The sequence below is a fragment of the Tamandua tetradactyla genome, chromosome 18, assembly GCF_023851605.1.
Source record: "Tamandua tetradactyla isolate mTamTet1 chromosome 18, mTamTet1.pri, whole genome shotgun sequence".
Classification (NCBI taxonomy): Eukaryota; Metazoa; Chordata; class Mammalia; order Pilosa; family Myrmecophagidae; genus Tamandua; species Tamandua tetradactyla.
Genome location: NC_135344.1, coordinates 5,675,810 through 5,697,800, shown reverse-complemented (window position 1 = coordinate 5,697,800; position 21,991 = coordinate 5,675,810). Strand labels below are relative to the sequence as shown.

At 39.8% G+C, this 21,991-nt stretch overlaps 1 protein-coding gene across 9 annotated transcripts in view; it reads left to right on the top strand.

The window, feature by feature from the left end:
- Nucleotides 1–21,991, top strand: part of ZNF236 (zinc finger protein 236) — a 190,625-nt gene that overhangs the window by 66,882 nt on the left and 101,752 nt on the right. For all 9 annotated transcript variants that reach the window (XM_077135205.1, XM_077135204.1, XM_077135198.1 and 6 more), the window contains 2 exons: nt 7,136–7,408; nt 11,936–12,139. In XM_077135205.1, the coding sequence (XP_076991320.1) occupies nt 7,136–7,408; nt 11,936–12,139 (477 nt within the window). The remainder of the gene's footprint in view (nt 1–7,135; nt 7,409–11,935; nt 12,140–21,991) is intronic.

The following is a 21,991-nucleotide window of genomic DNA, read 5'->3' as shown; positions in this document are numbered from 1 at the left end:
TAAATTTGCTTATTGGTTTTTCTAATTCTGAAAAATAAGTTGTAGGGATTTTGATTGGTATTGCATTGAATCTGTATATCAGTTTAGGTAGGATTGACATCTTAATTATATTTAGTCTTCCAATCCATGAACACGGTATGCCCTTCCATCTATTTAGGTCTTCTGTGATTTCTTTTAGCAGTTTTTTGTAGTTTTCTTTATATAGGTTTTTTGTCTCTTTGGTTGAATTTATTCCTAGGTATTTTATTCTTTTAGTTGCGATTGTAAATGGGATTCGTTTCTTGATTTCCGCCTCAGCTTGTTCATTACTAGTGTATAGAAAAGCTACAGATTTTTGAATGTTGATCTTGTAGCCTGCTACTTTGCTGTACTCATTTATTAGCTCTAGTAGTTTTGTTGTGGATTTTTCCGGATTTTCGACATATAGTATCATATCGTCTGCAAACAGTGATAGTTTTACTTCTTCCTTTCCAATTTTGATGCCTTGTATTTCTTTTTCTTGTCTAATTGCTTTGGCTAGAACTTCTAACACAATTTTGAATAATAGTGGTGATAGTGGACATCCTTGTCTTGTTCCTGATCTTAGGGGGAAAGTTTTCAATTTTTCCCCATTGAGAATGATATTAGCTGTGGGTTTTTCATATATTCCCTCTTATCATTTTAAGGAAGTTCCCTTGTATTCCTATCTTTTGAAGTGTTTTCAGCAGGAAAGGATGTTGAATCTTGTCAAATGGCTTCTCTGCATCAATTGAGATGATCATGTGATTTTTCTGCTTTGATTTGTTGATGTGGTGTATTACATTAATTGATTTTCTTATGTTGAACCATCCTTGCATACCTGGGATGAATCCTACTTGGTCATGATGTATAATTCTTTTAATGTGTTGTTGGATACGATTTGCTAGAATTTTATTGAGGATTTTTGCATCTATATTCATTAGAGAGATTGGTCTGTAGTTTTCTTTTTTTGTAATATCTTTGCCTGGTTTTGGTATGAGGGTGATGTTGGCTTCATAGAATGAATTAGGTAGTTTTCCCTCCGCTTCGATTATTTTGAGGAGTTTGAGGAGAGTTGGTACTAATTCCTTCTGGAATGTTTGATAGAATTCACATGTGAAGCCTTCTGGTCCTGGACTTTTCTTTTTAGGGAGCTTTTGAATGACTAATTCAATCTCTTTACTTGTGATTGGTTTGTTGAGGTCATCTATTTCTTCTTGAGTCAAAGTTGGTTGTTCATGTCTTTCCAGGAACCCATCCATTTCATCTAAATTGTTGTATTTATTAGCGTAAAGTTGTTCATAGTATCCTGTTATTACCTCCTTTATTTCTGTGAGGTCAGTAGTTATGTCTCCTCTTCCATTTCTGATCTTATTTATTTGCATCCTCTCTCTTCTTCTTTTTGTCAATCTTGATAAGGGCCCATCAATCTTATTGATTTTCTCATAGAACCAACTTCTGGTCTTACTGATTTTCTCTATTATTTTCATGTTTTCAATTTCATTTATTTCTGCTCTGATCTTTGTTATTTCTTTCCTTTTGCTTGCTTTGGGATTAGTTTGCTGTTCTTTCTCCAGTTCTTCCAAGTGAACAGTTAATTCCTGCATTTTTGCCTTTTCTTCTTTTCTGATAAAGGCATTTAGGGCAATAAATTTCCCTCTTAGCACTGCCTTTGCTGAGTCACATAAGTTTTGATATGTTGTGTTTTCATTTTCATTCGCCTCTAGGTATTTACTAATTTCTCTTGCAATTTCTTCTTTGACCCACTTGTTGTTTAAGAGTGTGTTGTTGAGCCTCCATGTATTTATGAATTTTCTGGCACTCCGCCTATTATTGATTTCCAACTTCATTCCTTTATGATCTGAGAAAGTGTTGTGTATGATTTCAATCTTTTTAAATTTGTGAAGACTTGCTTTGTGACCCAGCATATGGTCTATCTTTGAGAATGATCCATGAGCACTTGTAAAAAAGGTGTATCCTGCTCTTGTGGGATGTAATGTCCTATAAATGTCTATTAAGTCTAGCTCATTTATAGTAATATTCAGATTCTCTATTTCTTTATTGATCCTCTGTCTAGATGTTCTGTCCATTGATGAGAGTGGGGCATTGAAGTCTCCAACTATTATGATAGATGTGTCTATTTCCCTTTTCGGTGTTTGCAGTGTATTCCTCACGTATTTTGGGGCATTCTGGTTCGGTGCATAAATATTTATGATTGTTATGTCTTCTTGTTTAATTGTTCCTTTTATTAGTATATAGTGTCCTTCTTTGTCTCTTTTAACTGTTTTACATTTGAAGTCTAATTTGTTGGATATTAGTATAGCCACTCCTGCTCTTTTCTGGTTGTTATTTGCATGAAATATCTTTTCCCAACCTCTCACTTTCAACCTATATTTATCTTTGGTTCTAAGATGCGTTTCCTGTAGATAGCATATAGAAGGATCCTGATTTTTAATCCATTCTGCCAGTCTATGTCTTTTGATTGGGGAAGTCAGTCCATTAACATTTAGAGTTATTACTGTTTGGATAATATTTTCCTCTACCATTTTGTCTTTTGTATTATATATATCATATCTGACTTTCCTTCTTTCTACACTCTTCTCCATATCTCTCTCTTCTGTCTTTTTGTATCTGACTCTAGTGCTCCCTTTAGTATTTCTTGCAGAGCTGGTCTCTTGGTCACAAATTCTCTCAGTGACTTTTTGTCTATAAATGTTTTAATTTCTCCCTCATTTTTGCAGGACAATTTTGCTGGATATAGGAGTCTTGGTTGGCAGTTTTTCTCTTTTAGTAACTTAAATATATCATCCCACTGTCTTCTAGCTTCCATGGTTTCTGCTGAGAAATCTACACATAGTCTTATTGGGTTTCCCTTGTATGTGGTGGATTGCTTCTCTCTCGCTGCTTTCAAGATCCTCTCTTTCTCTTTGACCTCTGACATTCTAACTAATAAGTGTCTTGGGGAACGCCTATTTGGGTCTAATCTCTTTGGGGTGCGCTGCACTTCTTTGATCTGTAATTTTAGGTCTTTCATAAGAGTTGGGAAATTTTCAGTGATAATTTCTTCCATTAGTTTTTCTCCTCCTTTTCCCTTCTCTTCTCCTTCTGGGACACCCACAACACGTATATTTGTGCGGTTCATATTGTCCTTGAGTTCCCTGATACCCTGTTCGAATTTTTCCATTCTTTTCTGGATAGTTTCTGTTTGTTTTTGGAATTCAGATGTTCCATCCTCCAAATCACTAATTCTATCTTCTTTCTCTTTAAATCTATCATTGTAGGTATCCATTGTTTTTTCCATCTTTTCTACTTTATCCTTCACTTCCATAAGCTCTGTGATTTGTTTTTTCAGTTTTTCTATTTCTTCTTTATGTTCAGCCCATGTCTTCTTCATGTCCTCCCTCAATTTATCGATTTCGTTTTTGAAGAGGTTTTCCATGTCTGTTCGTATATTCAGCATTAGTTGTTTCAGCTCCTGTATCTCATTTGAACTATTGGTTTGTTCCTTTGACTGGGCCATATTTTCAATTTTCTGAGCGTGATCCGTTATCTTCTGCTGGCGTCTGGGCATTTAGTCAGATTTCCCTGGGTGTTGGACCCCACAGGTTGTAAGATTTTTCTGTGAAATCTCTGGGTTCTGTTTTTCTTATCCTGCCCAGTAGGTGGCGCTCGTGGCACACGTTTGTCTACGGGATCCACCAGTAAAGGTTGCTGTGGGTCCTTTAACTCTGGAAAACTCTCGCTGTAGGGGAGGTTTGGCAGCCGAAGCATCTTGGAAGAGTGCCAGCTGGCCCGGGGGTCCGAACGCGGGGAGGGTCGCCGGCCGCCACAGCACGTGATAGTGTCCGACCAAATTTCCTAGACGGCCCGGGGCGCCAAGCGTGGCGGAAGGGCCCCAGCTGTCGCAGTCCGGAAGAGTGCACTGTTCCCAGGCGGACTGGGGAGTCACGTGTTTGGAAGGGACCCCCTGGTCACCGTTCTCCGCAGTCTGGGGATTTCTGACCCAACTCTTTCAGTTGGTCCGGGGGGTTTCGCGTGGTGGGGGCACCAGCCGCCACGGCCTAAGGGGACTGCCTGCCCAATTCTGCCAGCTGGCCTGGGAAGGAGGAAGGGAGGGACTCCGGCCGCTTGCCGTCCCGCCGAGGAAAGCCCGCGTCCCTCGGTGTTCTCACCGGAGCTGGTTCTCCCAGACAGTCAGCCGTTCCAGGATGGGGTACGCTGTCCCTTTGATCTCTGTCATGGCTCCGGGAGCTGCTCTGTATTGTCTCCACTCCCCCAGTAGGTGTTCTGGAGGAGGAAAGGTGAGGGTGGCAAGGCTGTCGAGGCTGGTGGCGGAGGAGCCGGTGAAGGCGGGGGAAGAGGGCACCGTGGTGGTTGGAGAGCCGCCAGAGCAGGAGGGGTAAGAGGGGGGAAGGAGGGTGAGCGGGTCAGCTGCTGCGGAGCGTGGGCGCCGTGCGACGGGCCGGCGGAGAAAGAGAGGGGAGAAGGAGGGCGGCGGGTTGGCTGCTGCGGGGCGTGGGCGCCGCGCGGTGGGCCAGCGGAGAAAGCTGTCCTTTAATCTTAAGGGGTACTCAGAGATGAGGCTCTATCATCTTAAGCAGGTACCTACTTGTCAGAGGGTGTAGGCCCTGCCTGATGGGGCGTGAGAGTGGAGAAGTCCAGAGGGGCGGATGGAATGACTGAAGATTCTCGTATTAGCATTGTTTTGGTGTGAAAGGCTTCTAGTCTGCATTTCATTTCTTTTTAAAAAGAGTATTCTTGACTGTTTTCACATTTTTTAATGTGAACTCTAGAATCTTTTCTAAAGGTCTAAAAACTTTAGCTCTAAAAAACAGACCTATCAGTATTTGTATATGAGATAAATTAAACCTCTGAAGTCTTTATAACTTTTAGTCTTTGTACCAAAGATTAACACACACATTTCTTTTCAAATCCTATTTTTCATCCTCTTTAAATTTTATACATTCTTAAAAATTTTTGCATGGGGCAGGCACTAGAAGTTGAACTCAGGTCTCCGGAATGGCAGGCAAAAACTCTGCCTGCTGAGCCAATTTATTTTATATTTTGCAATTTTAGTAGCATTGTAAAACTTTCTTCTGGGGTATTGTTTGTAGGTAGGAAGGATGTTGGTTTTTGTACATTAAAACTCGGTCATCTTTCTGACTTCACTTAGGTTTTTTAGGTGTGTAATCATATCATTTGTAAATAATAGTTTTACCTTTTCCTTTCGAATTTATACTGTATGTTACTTTATCTAATTTCATTGGCCAGTATCACTATAACACTGTTAATTAATAGCAGTAGTAGTAGGCTTTTCTCCCTGACCTTAATAGGTTTGCTTTTAATACTTTTGTATTAATTTGAACGTTGGGTTGCCGTGTCTTACCCACTTCTTCCTGTCCTTAGACTTTTTTAAAAGCTAAGAGTATGTGTTGAATTTTAGCAAATGCCTTTTTATTTTATAGGTGATTATATATATTTCTCTCCTTAAATTTATTAAATGTATTTGAAGAGAAATGCTCTTGCCAAACTCCAGGGTACATTTGCCATGTGAAAATGTGTCTGTGTTCCGGATCTTTCAGTTTGTCAAAAGAAGTCAGATATCTGTATTCAGTTTTCTTTTTGTAACACTGTGCAGGCCAAACAGAACATACGTTGAGCAGATTTGGAGACAGCTTTGGAGACAGGCTTCCAGTTTGCTATCTCTGTTCTGGTATATTACCAGGAATAATTAGAACCTGAAGACAGTTTCACATTATGTCATCCCCTGTAACTAAAGATATATTTTCAATTTTGTTTGAAAAAAAATCTGATTTGAGGAAATGGTTTCACAATTTTAGCTAAGTAGATACAGTTCTCTTTCACCTTTTGACTTGTCATAATATGACTTTCAGGTAACTATTGCATGTTTGTGAATTAATTTTTGCCTGGTAGTTCTAAGTAGTCTTAAGTTTTAGACTTCCTTCCTATAAGTAATAGCTCATTAAAATGACTTTCTCACATTTTTGAAGTCCTTTCTCTTGTTTCCTTTTTAAAAAAAAAAAATTGTTCTGCTCTTTGTCCTTGTTTCTATTCTGTCAGTTTTTAAAAAGATATTTTTCATATTTTTACCTAATCTCCTTTCTGTGTGAATTAGTCTTGTGGAACATTAGATTAGGTAAAAGTAATATTTTTTACTGTTACAGATTCACTTGCATATATGGAAAATCTCCTGTATTCATGGATAACAAAGAGAAAGAAACAAGGAATTTTATTTTTCTCAAAGAAAATGATGCCTTATGGACACAGAGTTAAAATTTTCTGGTGAATGTCATTAATGTGACTGTGGGATCTTTTTGATCTCATGTGGATGGATACTTTGTATTACCTCTTTAACTCCTGTGGGTATCAATTTAATTTCAGATGAATAAATCTAAACAAAATTTATAAATAAAAAGTCATTCTGCCAAAGTTTATTTAAATTTTTTGTAGTTTAGCAATCATTTTACTTATTTTTGTAAGGACTACTTGTGATTTTCTTCTGTTGGGAATTATTTTAAACCTGATAAATCAGGTTTAATCATACTATCAGTTGAATGATAGTATTCAGAGTTAGAAAAGAGAATCTCTTTCTTTTGACCATGAACTCATTAGCATCATATATAGTATTTGTGTATCTCAGTTATTTATAAATTCTTTTTTATAGTAGAAGAGCGGATCGCTGCCTAATTTTTTGCATTTGCATTGTTTGTATTATGAGGTAGGTTCAAAGGGCACTGAAATGTCACCCCTTCTCTTTCTGTGCAGTTAGCCGTGGCATCCTGGCTGTCCCTGCTGTCCCTGGCCTTCCCGGTGGACTGCTTCTGTCTGTCCCCCGGCCATCCGTATCACGCACTGTCCTGGGAGCTCTCTTCTCTCATGGGCCATGGTTTCTGATCTCATGACACTTAGGATTCTCTGCAAGATTAAGGCATCATTTCAGGGAGAAAATTCGTGCTGACCTTTTCCGTCCTTGGTCGTGTTTCTTAGGCGGACGGCCTGTGGCCCTCCGTGGCTTGGGCGCCCGGGCCATCCTGCCCGGAGAGCGGGTGCTGGGGGGCCTGAGCCTGGCGTGCCTCCACCCGGCCACGCTGGACGTCCTGTGTTGCTGTTTCTCCAGGCTCGATTCGCGAGGAGAACGGGGTGCGGTGGCACGTGTGCCCGTACTGTGCCAAGGAGTTCAAGAAGCCCAGCGACCTGGTGCGCCACATCCGCATCCACACCCACGAGAAGCCCTTCAAGTGCCCACAGTGCTTCCGCGCCTTCGCCGTGAAGAGCACGCTGACCGCGCACATCAAGACGCACACGGGCATCAAGGCGTTCAAGTGCCAGTGCTGCCTCAAGAGCTTCTCCACGTCGGGGAGCCTCAAGGTGCACATCCGCCTGCACACAGGTGAGGCGCCCGCGCCTGCAGAGCTGTGATCCGACGCCTGCCCTGGGTGGGCGCGGGCTGCGTGGGGGCTGCAAGCAAAGCCGCCGCTGCCCGCCGTGCCCCGGAGAGGCGGTCATCCGGGCACCACCACGTCTAAGCGAGCAGAGCATCGTGAATTTTAATTAATGAAGATAAGATTTGGGGGATAAGAGTGAGAATACTTATGGGGAAACCAGGTTTAGGTTTAGATGGAGGGAGACTTTATAAGGAGGAGCCATGCAGGTGGTCTGAAGTGACCTGTGGGCTTTAGCTTGGGGTGGGAGTGAGAAAGTGGAGCGCACACTTCAGGAGGCTCGTTTGGGCCAAGACCTTGAGGGGCAAAGCTGGGCCCTGAGGCCTTCCTGCTGTTCAGATATTTTCCCAATCCAACCAAGGCAAAAAGCCTTCATATTCAGGATCCATACTGTTTTAAAACAGCTTTATTGACATAGTAGTCACATCCCCTATAATCCATCCTTTCAAAGCATTATGCCGTTTACAGTTTTATAACCAACACCATACTTTTAGAACATTTTTATTACTCCCAGAAGAAATCCCCCATATGTTCTTAACAGAAACTCCCCTTTCCTCATTGGGCTCCAGATTTTTTTGAAGACTTTTAAGCATGAAAATAATGATTTCTTTTTTCTAGGCTGCATTCACTTCTTATATGTGGAGCTGTAATCGTTTTCTTGATTTGTATTGATCTGTACTCTTCACTGAACTTTCTCGTTTATTTATGTGAAGTAATTGAATCTAATAGAGTACATAAACTATTGATTAATTGATGATCATTTCTACTTGAAAATATGCCTTATATTAAGTACAGAAATTACTATTATATGCATGTTATAGCTAGATAAATAATATTAAGCCCTTAATCATTATTTAATTTGACTGCTTAAGAACTTTTACAGTAGTCCAAATCAAACAGATAAGTTCTTGTTTTAATATGTCTCTTCAAATTTTAATTAAAACAGGGCAAATTTATTTCTAATAAGCATGCTTAATTTCCCATCCTAATTTAAGTTGTATATACATTACTACTTAATGTTTTTCTACTTTAAGCACTAGCTGAGAATGACTTCCCATTAAAACCTGATTTTCATGTTTTGGAGGTTTAATTTGATGTCATATGTCTAAGATATAACTAGATGTAAATAGTTTTCTTTCATATTTATTCATTCTGGAGCAAATAACACTTTGATTTTTGAAACCTAGTAGTGGGAGTAGAGGTAATGATTCTTACCTCTTTCTTTCTAGATAATTTCTAATTTAAAGTCTCATTTAGAGAAGGGTTTCAATTAAGTAAACTGTCCCCCTCTCCATCTACACACCCATCAGGGTGACAGCCATACCTTGGGCCAGGGTCCCCAAGATGAATCCCCATTATTTTCTGTTCTTGTGGAGTGAAGAGAAAGTGTACAAGCCAGAGCAGCATTTTCTATAGGAGTTTTGTGGAGTGCCAGGTCAAGATGGTCGATAATAGACGTAGAATTCTGAAGTGTGACACATCTGTGAAGTGTAACACGCTGTATTCCTCCCTCCTCTCACCTTGAAAGCGATTCTTAGTGCATCTCTATACTGTAAAGGCACTGCTAAGTCCTTCAGTAGGGAAACCCACTTAAAGGTCTTCAGCTCTGCCTTTCCCAATATCCTTAATGGCCAGAGCTCTAAACATACTTTGTGAAATGCAGCCATGGAAGACAGGATTCCATTTTCCTGTGCAAATTAGTCATTTCACTGCTAGAGAGGAAAGCTTTGTGTTGATGCTGGAATAAGAATAAAACTTTTTTCTTTCTCTAATATTAGAAGACTCAGAAAAGATGTGAAATTATAATTTGATCATCAGTGTGGTAAATATGTAGAAAAATTGTTCCTAACTTTTCCATGGATAAGGATCTCCTTTAAGTTTAAGAACTCTTTGTAGTTCCTCTCATGATAGTAATTTTGCATTTATTACCTGTTAATTGAGAAATAATATAAGGATGAAAAGCTAGTATGAATTTACTAGCACTTAAATCTTTCTGTTTATTAATCATAGCAGAATTTAATAAGTAAGAAATAATCTAGATGCACTACTGTATGTAATCTGCATTTATTTATGACCCAGTGCTTGATGCCTGTGGGTTAGAATCCACAGATTGCAGACAACACCATTGCAACAGAGTGTTAACTGGGGTAGTGGTTCCCGAACTGTCCTTGGGTGATTCTGATTTTGAGATGGAGTCTGGTAAACCATAGACTCTCTATGTATTTTTTTAAAACTCTATGTGGTTTTGGTATTATCAAACCAAAACTACATACAGACATGAACATTCTTAACATACAAACATTCCATGTATGGTGTACAATCAAAGACTCACAATATCATCACATAGTAGTGTATTCATCACCGTGATCATTTTAGAACATTTGCATCACTCCAGAAAAAGAAAGAAAAAGAAAAAGCTCACGCATACCATACCCCTCCCTCTCATTGACCACTAGTCTTTCCATCTACTCAGGAGATTTTAACCCTTGTTCCACCTTTTTTTTTTTCCTGCACCCCTTACCACTCCCTTTCATTGTTCATTTCTCCGTGCACTTTTAAAGCATCCCTGATGATAATGATAGTTAGGCAGATCTCTTGCAGGTTTCTTAATGTTTTCAGACTTGGTTTCAGTATTTTAAAATTAATAGATGTTTAGATTTATCTGTCTGGAGAACTGAATTTTTGTTTCACTTAGTAACAAAAAGAAATATTCTAACATTATAGAATAAATAGTACTATCTTTTTTTTATAGTAATTATCTTTTATTAAGGAGAAAATACTGATTTAAAGCTAATTACACAAATTTAAAGCCCATGCACAGATCTTATTATTCAGTAAGCTTAGGGTTTAAGAATATTTTTCAGCACGTTAATATGTTTCATTGTTAAACATATTTCTATGACTTTTTAAAATGTTGATAGGCAGTTAATTTTATTTATTGAATCTAAGTTTTGTTTTAAGAACTATTTATCTCTAAATCACACGTGTTAGAGGAGGGTTACTACCTCAGATAGAAGTTGACCCATCTTTGATTAAAGACATAATAGTTCAAAATTATTAATGTTTATTCTTGTCTGAGTATTATAAAGGCCATTTATTTTAAAATATTTGTAGTGCTTCTAACAGGGGCAAGCTAGAAGAAGCTTCCTTATTGTTTTCATTTAATATTTTTTTCATTAATTAAATAACTTGGTGTATTCCCCTAAAGAAACTTATTTATGGATAGTGGATGGGTTTTCCCTGAATCATTTGTAGTGAGTATTTGAAAAAGCTGAAATAAGTAAATTTTTTTGTATGTTCTTCTTCGGAATCTGCATTTTTCATCTACCAATAAAATTATAAAAGAATGAAATTTTTCAGAAAACAGCTATAGCAGTTGTTGTTGGTTAAGAGGATATTATTTCTCTCATCATCATCACTTCATTTTTATCAACAGCTACCATTTATTGCATTGGATGCTAAGTGATGGAAATTATGCTGAGTGCTATTTAAAGCCCTAGCGACCTCAAGAAGCAAAACACTACCATTCCCAGCTCCTAAGTGAAAACTGGATATAGCCATTTTGCATATTTGAGAGTTCTCTTTTTTCCCCAGCACTACAGTGTGTTGCTCTTTGCTTTCATTTAAAATTTTAACATTGTGCTTCCAGGAGAAAGCACAAAAAGGCAAAGAAAGAAAATGGCTGGGGCATGCTTTTTCTGGCTAAATCAGTAAACACCTTGCTCCTCCTCCAGCTGCTAATTCCAGCAACTTCTTTGTTCTCTTAGAAATTTTTAAAAATTTTTATTTATTTATTTTTTTTAAAGAAAATGTTGGTAAATGTTTTATTGCTCTTAGGGTGAGGAAAGTCTTTATATAATAAGCTTAAAGAGAAAGAAGGAAATTGCATAAACATTTTAGATACATTTCAATTTGAAAAAAAGAATACGATTAAAGAGGCAAACTGGGAAAAATACTTATTGCATTGATCTTCTGTTTCAATTTCCTTATTCCTTAGCTAACATTTATCCTGGATTATACCGATACTTGGTGATATACTTTTCTTTTATTTAGCAAAGCATAGTCTTGAATTTTTGACAGGAAAAATGTCAGTAAAAGGAGGCTTTGAAAGTTATTTTCCTGTCAATCATTTTTTGATTTTTCTTAATCAGGTTAGAAGAATTGACCAGCACAGCCTTGTGACTGCAGTTAACAGCACTGAAATATATGCTGCCTTAGCATTTTTAAGGATTATTTGTGGCTTCAGTATCTATATTTCACGATTTAAGGCTCTATCCTAAGAATGATAAATGTTCTTTTTTTGCTTAAAATGCTCTTACTGTCTGTAGTATGGAGTATATGCAAACAAGGGAAAAGAACTGACTTATAATATCCATGATATTTGTAAGCTTGGAATGATAAATTGAATATTCAAACTACAATTAACATGTACCCTTCCTTGGAATAATTTTAAATCGTACTTTTATTTATATTAGGAGTTAGACCCTTTGCTTGTCCTCACTGCGACAAAAAATTCCGGACCTCAGGCCACAGGAAGACCCACATCGCTTCTCACTTTAAACACACGGAGCTGAGGAAGCTGAGGCACCAGCGCAAGCCTGCCAAGGTCCGTGTGGGCAAAACGAGTGCGCCGGTGCCCGACATCCCTCTGCAGGAGCCGATCCTCATAACCGACTTGGGTAAGATGGAGTCTTGCTCTCACTTAAGTCATCGAGCAGTTTTCCATTGGATACCTTTGGGAGGAGATGTAAATATTATGGTGTATGTAATTCATTAGTTTCAGGTGTGACACTAAGGAGGTCTTTGCTATCAGTTCGCTTTATGGGCCAGACCAGTATGTTCCAAAATTCCTGGCTTTTGCTAAACTAGGGCTCATATTGTGTTCTTGGCTGAGAGAGAAATGTTGTGTAAATGACATTATTATGTAACTTCACATTGACAAAAAATGTCTGCCTCAGTAGAACTATCAGCGATGACTGTTGATTTTGTGTGAGACACATAGTGCACTTTGTTATTTTCATCGTAAAATTCCCATGTGGTATGTGATAAGCTGTTATTTGGGCTGCTTTAATCTTTGGATTGAAAAAAGAAAAGAAAAACATACCTGCTTCTAAGTTACTTTGAGACTTAGTATTGTCACCAAGTCAAATTAGTGATTTTGTTAACTAACTATGAAGAAATGTTTACTGGATTCTTCAGTAATGAGTAATGACTTACATTCTGTAAGTGAATTTACGTTTTTATTGTACTTTCTATATTTCATCATATTTCTAGGCATGATAATCTAGCCTATGAGCAGGACGAAATTAAAATCAAGAAAAATGTAATTCCAAGTAAAAAAGAAGCATTAATTCAGATAGAGTGGGATAATTTAAGTTGATAGAGGTGACATCTACCAGGAAGATGTCCACAGTCATGACCCTTTGCGTGTCTCAGAGTGTCAGAAATGGATAAAGCAAAAGCTTTTAGGAGAAGGACAGGTACCCATGTTCGCAAGCAGAGCAGAGCCTCAGCGCGTGGCAGGCCAGGCCAGCCCAGTTTGTAGGTGGGCAGAGCGGGAAGGGCCCGTGTAGATGGACGATGGACGGGCAGAGCAGAGCCTCAGCACAAGGCAGGCCAGGCCAGCCCAGTCTGTGGGTATGCAGAGCGGGAAGGGCCTGTGTAGATGGATGATGGACGGGCAGAGCAGAGCCTCAGTGCGGGGCAGGCCAGGCCAGCCCAGTCTGTGGGTGTGCAGAGTGGGAAGGGCCCGTGTAGATGGACGATGGATGGGCAGAGCTTTGTGGACGTGGATCCTCACCCTCAAATGTACGTCCTTTCAAATATGAAATTGATTACGTGCTGCAGAGTACAGAAACATTTCAATAAATTTTCAAAAATAGACATCATACAGGGCACAACTTCTGATTACAGTTCAATGGAAACAAATCAACAGAAAATAGCTATCCAAAATTTAATTATACGGAAAAGAAAGAGCATTACGTAAACAGACTGGATGGGCCAAAGCTCTCCTCAGAAGAAAATGAAGACCTTTAGGTATTTCTTACTAAGAACAACAATGAAAAATAACTGAAATATTTAATGCAAAAAGAAAACTAACCATGTGTCAGAAAGGAATTAATAAATATAAAAGAATTTAAGGTACAAGACAAAATTCTAGTGAACTTGGTAAGTAATTTTTAAAAACTTTTTTATTCTTTGAATGACCAATAAAATAAAAAACTTGGCATGTTACTAGTAAATAAAGAGTGAGAAAATATATGTAATACTAGTAAGATTCCATAAGTATATATACCAACAAGATAAAAATTGAGAATGTTTGGCAACTTTAATGCTAATACTTTGAAAATGTCTATGAAGTAGATCTTTTCTAGAATAATATAATTGTCAGAACTGACTCTAGAAGAAATGGAAAAATCCCACAACACAAGGAATTGAAAAGGTCGTGAACGATCCACACCCCCCCCTCACCCCCAGATACTAGTGTCGGATGATTGTATGCATGATTAAGCTTTCCAGGAACTATAATTCTTAGGTATTTAGTGTTTTCAAGCATAGAAAACGCTCAAGAACTCCCACAATAGATTGGAATACTTTAACATCTTTGTCCTTCTTTGGTGGCTCCTAAAACAAAACAAGAGACCGGTCTCACTTTTGTAGGTTTAATCTCCCCCACAGCCTCTAGGTTTACAGTGGGTTTGTTGGTCCAGACAGGCAGAAAGATTTGTGAGAGTCGTTTAGATTAAAAATGTGTTCAGTGGCCCAAGAATTATCCCTTCATGCTTGAGAATTATCACCACATTACTAGTTTGTGTCAGGTTGCCGTAAATCAATTTAAACACAGGCTTCTTTTTTTCTCTTTTTCCTTTTTTATTAATTTTTTACTTAAAAAAAATAGCAACAAATGCAAACGTTTTTAACTTATGATTATTCTGTTCTACATATATAATCAGTAAGTCACAATATCATCACATAGTTGCATATTCATCATCATGATCATTTATTAGAACGTTTGCATTAATTCAGAAAAAGAAATAGAAAGACAACAGAAAAAATTTCATACATACCATACCCATTACCCTTTCAATGATCACTAGCATTTCAGTCTAAATTTAACATTTGTTCCCCCTATTAATTTTTATTCCATATATTTTACTCATCTGTTGATAAGGTAGATAAAAGGAGCATCAGACACAAGGTTTTCACAATCACACAGTCACACTGCAAAAGCTGTATCATTGTACAATCATCTTCAAGAAACATGGCAACTGGAACACAGCTCTACATTTTCAGGCAGTTCCCTCCAGCCTCTCCATTATATCTTGACTAACAAGGTGATGATACCTATTTAATGTGTAAGAATAACCTCTTGACTCTGTTTGAAATCTCTCAGCCATTGATGCTTTATTCTGTCTCATTTCACTCTTCCCCCTTTTGGTCGAGAAGGTCTTCTCAATCCCTTGATGCTGAGTCTCAGTTCATTCTAGGATTTCTGTCCCACGTTGCCAGGAAGGTCCAGACCCCTGGGAGTCATGTCCCACGTAGAGAGGGGGGAGGGCAGTGAGTTTGCTTGTCTTGTTGGCTGGAGAGGCCACATCTGAGCAACAAAAGAGGTTCTCTTGGGGGTGATTCTTAGGCCTAATTGTAAGTAAGCTTAGCCTATCCTTTGCGGGATTAAGTTTCATATGAACAACCCCCAAGATTGGGGGCTCAGCCTATTGCTTTGGTCGTCCTGCTGCTTGTGAGAATTTCAAGAATTCAACTTGGGGAAGTTGAATTTTCCCCCTTTCTTACCATTCCCCGAAGGGGACTTAAACACAGGCTTTTTGACTTGTTCATTTTGTGTATCTTCCATTGAGTTAAGCTGGAGTCCCCAGTCTCCAGAATTTTCCCAGGGTTAAAATGGGATAGATTGTACTTGTTGGCTGCATAGAAACCTGTCCCTGTGACTGCATTAGTGGATTCTGAAGTTTCTTTTGGATTAGGCCAAGTGAGATACCTGGCACATGATTTGAAGAGGTGGCATCATGTTGTGAAATGTAAAATAATCATAAATCTTACTAAGTTCATTGTTACTTGCATTTGTGTTTGTCTCTTCTCTCAGACTGAGCTCCTTGAGGTCTTAGAAAAGACTTTCCTGTAAACTTTTGGGGTGATTTTGATGAAAATATGATAGAGAGGTTTCAAATATAGAATAGTCTTGGTTATTTGACTGAATTGTGAAATGCTATGCCCCAGTTCAGTCTAGTTTCTTAAAACTGCAAGCTCTGTGCCAAGTCTGTTATTTTTAAAAAGTGTCAGAATGCATTAAAAACACTTGCTTTTAAGCTGTGCCAAGTAATTTAATCTCTAATCATTAAGGAAGCACTGTGGGATATACAGTGCCAAATGAGCATTCCTTTTTCAGGGCTTTTAGAACTGTCCGGGAACTTAAAGGTAGTTTTTCCAACATCCCTCTCCATTCCCCATTTGTCAGTTTTACAGATGCAGAAACTGGAGTCTAGGGTAAGTTAGGAACTTTGCTGGTTTGCAGTAATGGTGGAACCCACACCCTCATTCACACCCTCCACCTCCATGCCTTCTGCAGTCGCAGGCCAGACACATAGACAGGTGGCCGTGGCATCTCAGCAGTAACTGGCCTGAGTGATGCTCTAGTTGTTTTCCCTTGACTTGAGAGTTGTGTGTATTATTGCACTTTAGCAATTGCATTTCACCAAAAATGCTCTCTATGTGCATATTTATAGAAAGATTATATTTTCTGTGGTCTTTATACTCTAAATGATTTTTCTTTGAATTCAGGAACTAAAATTTAAATGAAGTTGGATATCTCTCTTTTGAAGTGCCCCAGGTTTTGGTTATCATGTTTTATAACATCTCAGGGCTGTAATGATTGATCCTTTAAGTTTAAATTTGATGTCTTAGTCATACTAATCTTAATGTAATTTGCTTTTCTTTAATGCATTTGTCTAGTCCTGTAAATCAGATTTATGATGTATATGTTATGGATTATATATATGTTTTGTCTACCTTCTGTCATTGTAGAAGGTTTGTATTCTGTTATTATTTGCAATATATGAAAGCTAGTGTAAAACTCTAATGTTTTTTCCCCAAGCATTGTAGCAAAATAAAGTTTTTTTTCCTCTTATCATAGAAGGAATGTTAGGTTTGAAGGACATTTGTGGTTTGTTTCTGAAGTGGTCTACTAAACTGAAATTTATTCATGGCTTTCTCTGAGAATAGTGGTTTCTTAAAAAAAGGAACATATTGAAGGACTGATAGTCTAGAAGAAATGGCATAATATAACCAGCACTTGGTACTGTTTATGCATATTTAATTTACTTTTAAATTTTTTCTTCAGTGATTAAGGTTTCATAGTCAGCCTACATCTTAATAGGACTATATTTACTAAAATTGGTAAAGATAAAAAACAAAGCACTGGAAAAGCAAAGCCCTGTGGTTTTCTTCCTTAATGGCTCAGAGTAGGAATTTTTTTTCCACCAAGGTCCCAGAGTCATCTGAGGATGTTTTTCAGAATCTGTGTGGCTGAGTACCACTCCCACAAATGGTTATTCCACTCCCGACAATATAGAATAAGGGAATAATTTTACTAAGTTATTCGTTACAGCATTGCTTCTGGCAGTGTGGACTTAGGAGCAGTCCAGTTGTTCCCTGAAGTGCGTTGTTTAGGGGCCCGTTGGTACGGCGGGACTCAGTGCAGATGTGCATGGACCACGGCAGCATGTCCTGTGTGTTCACCTGGAAGGATGTCGAGTGCTGTGTGTCGAACGGCAATTCCGCGAGTGTCTTTGGTCTACTCCATTGGTGTTTGTACGTAACGCGAAGTGTTTTTTTAGGGTATGCTCCAGACTACTAGCTCTGGCTTTGAGAGTTGCTGTGCAAGTTCTTTTATTTTTCTTTTTGTGGTCTTCTGCATTTTATGAGAGGGGACCAAGTAAGTTGAATGTTCGAGAGTGTGGATTTACAAGGGATTGGGGGAAAGAGCCGTTGGGTTTTTAGGGTCCTGGAGGACTAGTGAGGATGTGAAGATGGGTGGGGCTGGTAGACAAGGAGATAGTGGAGAGGTGAAGGTGCTAGGCTAGGGTTCATCGTACTTGAAGAACAAGTAGTTAGGAATGAGTGGGAGATTTAAGGGAAATAGTTTAACTAGTAATGTATTTGTTACGGAAAAGAAATGATGGTCTGAACATTCTGTCCAGTGGTAATGATGGAGAATTGGTCTACTGTAGGATGTAGGTTTCAGAGGCCACCAAAGGGTTGGAAGGAGAATGGTGGGGAGTTGGACAGGGTGATTTCTGCAAGGGTAGGTGGCCAGGGAGGATAATAATGCCAAGAGGTGGGATGCTGGGTGGGCCTCACAGACCTGTAGGTGTGAGGTTGTTGCTGTGAGGCCTGGGCTGGGAGGCAGGGTTAGGTTCTCGTGAAGAGTCTGGGAGCAGCATGCTTCAGTGATGCCAGCTCCCTGTGATATCACAGGCTGGTTGTCTGTCCAAAGCCTGGAAGGTTCCTTGTCTTTAAGCTCTGCTTTTGTGCCAACTAATGAACTTAGTATCCTATTGCAGGTCTCTAGGGAGACACGGGCCTGAAATTCTTTGATTGTTTTACTTCAGTTCTGATAGTGGGAAGCCTTTGGGTGGCTAGTTTTATTAAGCCTTTGAGTGGCTATTTGAGTGCTTTTACTCATAGGACGTATTTTTCTTTGGGTGTTGGAAATGGCAAAAGCAATTGTGGTTGTCCTTATTTGCAAAATATTTTTTTTCTTTTCTGTAAAACAGATAAAAGGCAACCAACTGAGAGTTCTTAACAAAAATTACCTGTGAATTTCATTGGAATCTTTTGTTTCAGCCTTTTGCATGAATTTATATAACTAAGTTTAAAATTATCTCACTTTCCTATGTCTTTTCTTCTTGTTGCTTTAGGTTTGTGTTTAATTTATCCAAAAAAGCATATACAATAAACTTCTTATGTTCTGCATGTTATATAATTTGTTTTGGTGGTGGGAGGAGAGTTTTAAAAAAAATATTATTCTTTTTCTTAGAAATCATTCATTTCATTAAGTCCAACAAGGATTAAGGAAATGCCTTAACAGATAGTATTTGAAGTTCATCATTTCAGTGAGGTGGCACCTTCATGCTAATAGTTGTTGGACCTATTGGTTGTACCTCATGGTAGTGAATTGTGTCTGTCCAGCAAGACCCTCAGAGGGAGCCTTGCGTTGTAGTGAGCAGAAGGTATCTCTCTCCTCTTACTTGCCATTTGGAGAGTGTGAAGTCTAGTTCTGTTTGCTTGCCTCATGGACCTAACATACCTCCCTAACACAGGGTATGCTTAGTAAATATTGACTGGAGGAGCCTAAATAAGTGACGTTGGTTTGAAGTTGTGTGTGCTTCTTTCCTTCACCTCCATGTTTCCCAGGCCAGAGGAATAGGCCATGGTATATTCAGTCCTATGTGTGTTGCTTCCTCCTCGGCAGGCAGGGTGTGGTCTCGGGGCCTGTCACCTACAAAGCCGCAGGTTCTGGGCTCCAGAGGTGTCCAGCGGGCAGAGTGGGCAGAGCAGTCCAGTGGACAGGCCACAGTGCATCGCTGGGCAAGTATGGGTTTGTAGCAGACCCAGGTGCCTCTGTAGTTAAGATGGGTTGAGGGTGGGGAGAGGCCAGTGGTGGACCGCAGGCTGAGCTGTGCTTTTTGGCCCCATCCCTGAGGGTGAGCCATGGACAATATTTCAGTATGGTACATTTAGGCTCGTTGCCTACTTTGGTCACATGTGTTTTCCATCAGTGATAGGAAAAATAAGTAAAAGTAGAAAAGTTGTTTAGGGGCTGACATGAGTGCAGGTGAGTCCCTCATAGAGAGCAGTACAGAGGAGGGGACAGCAACCCTGGGTCTGAGTCCACCCTGGTGCGAATGTCACTGTCTGTGAGGTCCTGGGAAGGCAGGTGGACTCAGTGATTAACGAGTTCATTCCAAAGGGGAGAGAGGTGGTGTTAGGAAGCACCAAGGTAGCACGGGCAGTATAGGACAGGGCTGTTACTGCTGGAGAGAGAGTGCATTTGTGTGGGGCACATTCAGCCAGTTAGTCCACAGCTCCTGTGCAGCAGGAAAGGGGTTGTGCTGCAAGGAGGACATAAAGCCTCAAGGAGCACCGATGCAAAGAGTTAATAATGGAGTGGCATGTGGGGAATACCTAATGCACACTGTGGGCCGTGGTGAACAGTAATATCTTAAAATTCTTTCATCTACAGTAAGTGGTGTGCCACACCAATACTAGGGGTCAATAGTAGGGGTAGATAAGGGATATGGGGTGCTTTGGGTTTTCTTTTTCCATGTCTATTTGATAATGTTCTTTTTGGAGTTATGAAAATGGTCTGAAAATGAGCATGATGATGATTGTACAACCAAGTGGTGGTATTGTGAGATATTGATTGTATAATTTGGATGGAATATATGATGAATATATCTCAAAATCTGAAAAAGAAACAACAAAATATTTTAAAGTAATAGTGATAGACTTATTCTCAGTTAAGAATATACTATGAAATAACTCTGAAGTCATAAATAAGATTAAAGTTTCACCTGATGTTAAAATCAATTATATTCTTCCAAGAACAATCCATAGCCCAGTTAGGATCTCTGGTGGAAGTAGACAGAGTTGTAGTAGCCTGAGAGCCGCTCTTGCTGCTCACTGGACACCTGGAGGTGTAGACAAGCTGCTCTTTAATCCAGCATTGCAGACTCTCCTTGGTTGTTACAGTTACAAACCTTGCTTCTCCACAGCCATTCTATGACATGTATAAAGCATCACAGTAGGGAAAAAGAAAAGTGCACATGATTTTTCTCATGTATAATTTTCTCTTGATTTGTCATATGTTTTTTCAGTATGTATAGCTGAATCATGACATCAAAGCAACTTGAGAAAGTAGGGCATTTACCCAAATTACATTATTATTTATTACACACTAGAAGCTTGACAGTTGGCTTGTGTTTATCTGACTTCTTTGTTTTAAGAACGCTAAACTTGTAACCTGTTCCTATTCCTTATGTTCCAGGTACCCCCACCCCAACAGCCCCCAGTGCACGTACCTGCCCCCCACCCCCACCCCAAGTGCAGCCCAGTCCACCTCTCCTGCACCCATTCTGAGCACTACCTCCCTCTTCCTGCAGGTTGTTACCAGCACATAAAGGTTGTAGGCACTAACCTCCATACCTAGGCCCCCCTACCACCCTCCCACCCATAGTGTTGCATAGCCTCACCCTGCCCTTCCTGAGCTCAGCGTTTACGGCACTCCCTGGCCCAGACATGTGCATGGGCCTTCAGTCACGTCATTCAGCCCTGGGAACTGCACAGTACAGCTGTCCTAGAACCGGGCATGCGCACAGCCCTCAGCCTCACTTCACAGCTCTGAGAAAGGGCCGATCTGCACAGCCAGATCACATCTGCCCCCGATCCACAAAGGCATAACGCCAACCTGCTGTCACAGCTCTGTGCATGTGCACAAAGAGCCCCCTGCCTTAGACCAGCACACACCAGGGTTACATCCCCCCAGACTGGTGCACCTGCACAGCTACATCCTCCCTGGCCAGTAGGCACCCATGTTCACAAGCACAAGTGTAACATCCCCAACCTGCACCCATACCTGCCCTGAAACAAATCACTGTATTGAGTAATCCACCGCATGCTGTTCTAGTTTGATAGCTGCCGAAAGGCAATATACCAGAAACGGAATGGCTTTTAAAAAGGGGAATTTAATGAGTTGCTAGTTTACAGTTCTAAGGCCAAGAAAATGTCCCAATTACAACAAGTCTATAGAAATGTCCAATCAAAGGCATTCAGGTAAAGATACCTTGGTTCAAGAAGGCCGATGAAGTTCAGGGTTTCTCTCTCAAGTGAGAAGGCACATGGCGAACACAGTCAGGGCTTCTCTCTCAGCTGGAAGGGCACATGGTGAACACGGCATCATCTGCTAGCTTTCTCTCCTGGCTTCCTATTTCATGAAGCTCCCCAGGAGGCGTCTTCTTTCTTCATCTCCAACGGTCACTGGTTGGTGGACTCTCTGTTTCGTGGTGCTGCAGCATTCTCTGCTCTCTCTGAATCTCCAAAATGTTTCCTCTTTTATAGGACTCCAATAAACCAATCAAGACCCACTCAAATGGGTGGAGACATGTCGTCCCCTAATCCAGTTAAACAACCATTCTTGACTAAATCACATCACCTAAGGAGATGATCTCATTACAGTTTCAAATATACAGTATTGAATAGGGAGTATTCTACCTTTAAGAAATGGGATTTATATCAAAACATGGCTTTTCTTAGGGGGCATACTTCCTTTCAAACCAGCACACATGCCCTGCTCCCTGCTGTACAACCATCCCGCAAACACAAACCCTTAGACTACTGAAAGAAATCAACTCCAAAGTAAATCAGTCAAGATATCTACATGCCACAAAGACAGCAGAAGATCACTAAGCATATCATAATGCGGACAGATATAGCCCTGCCTAATGATCAAATTA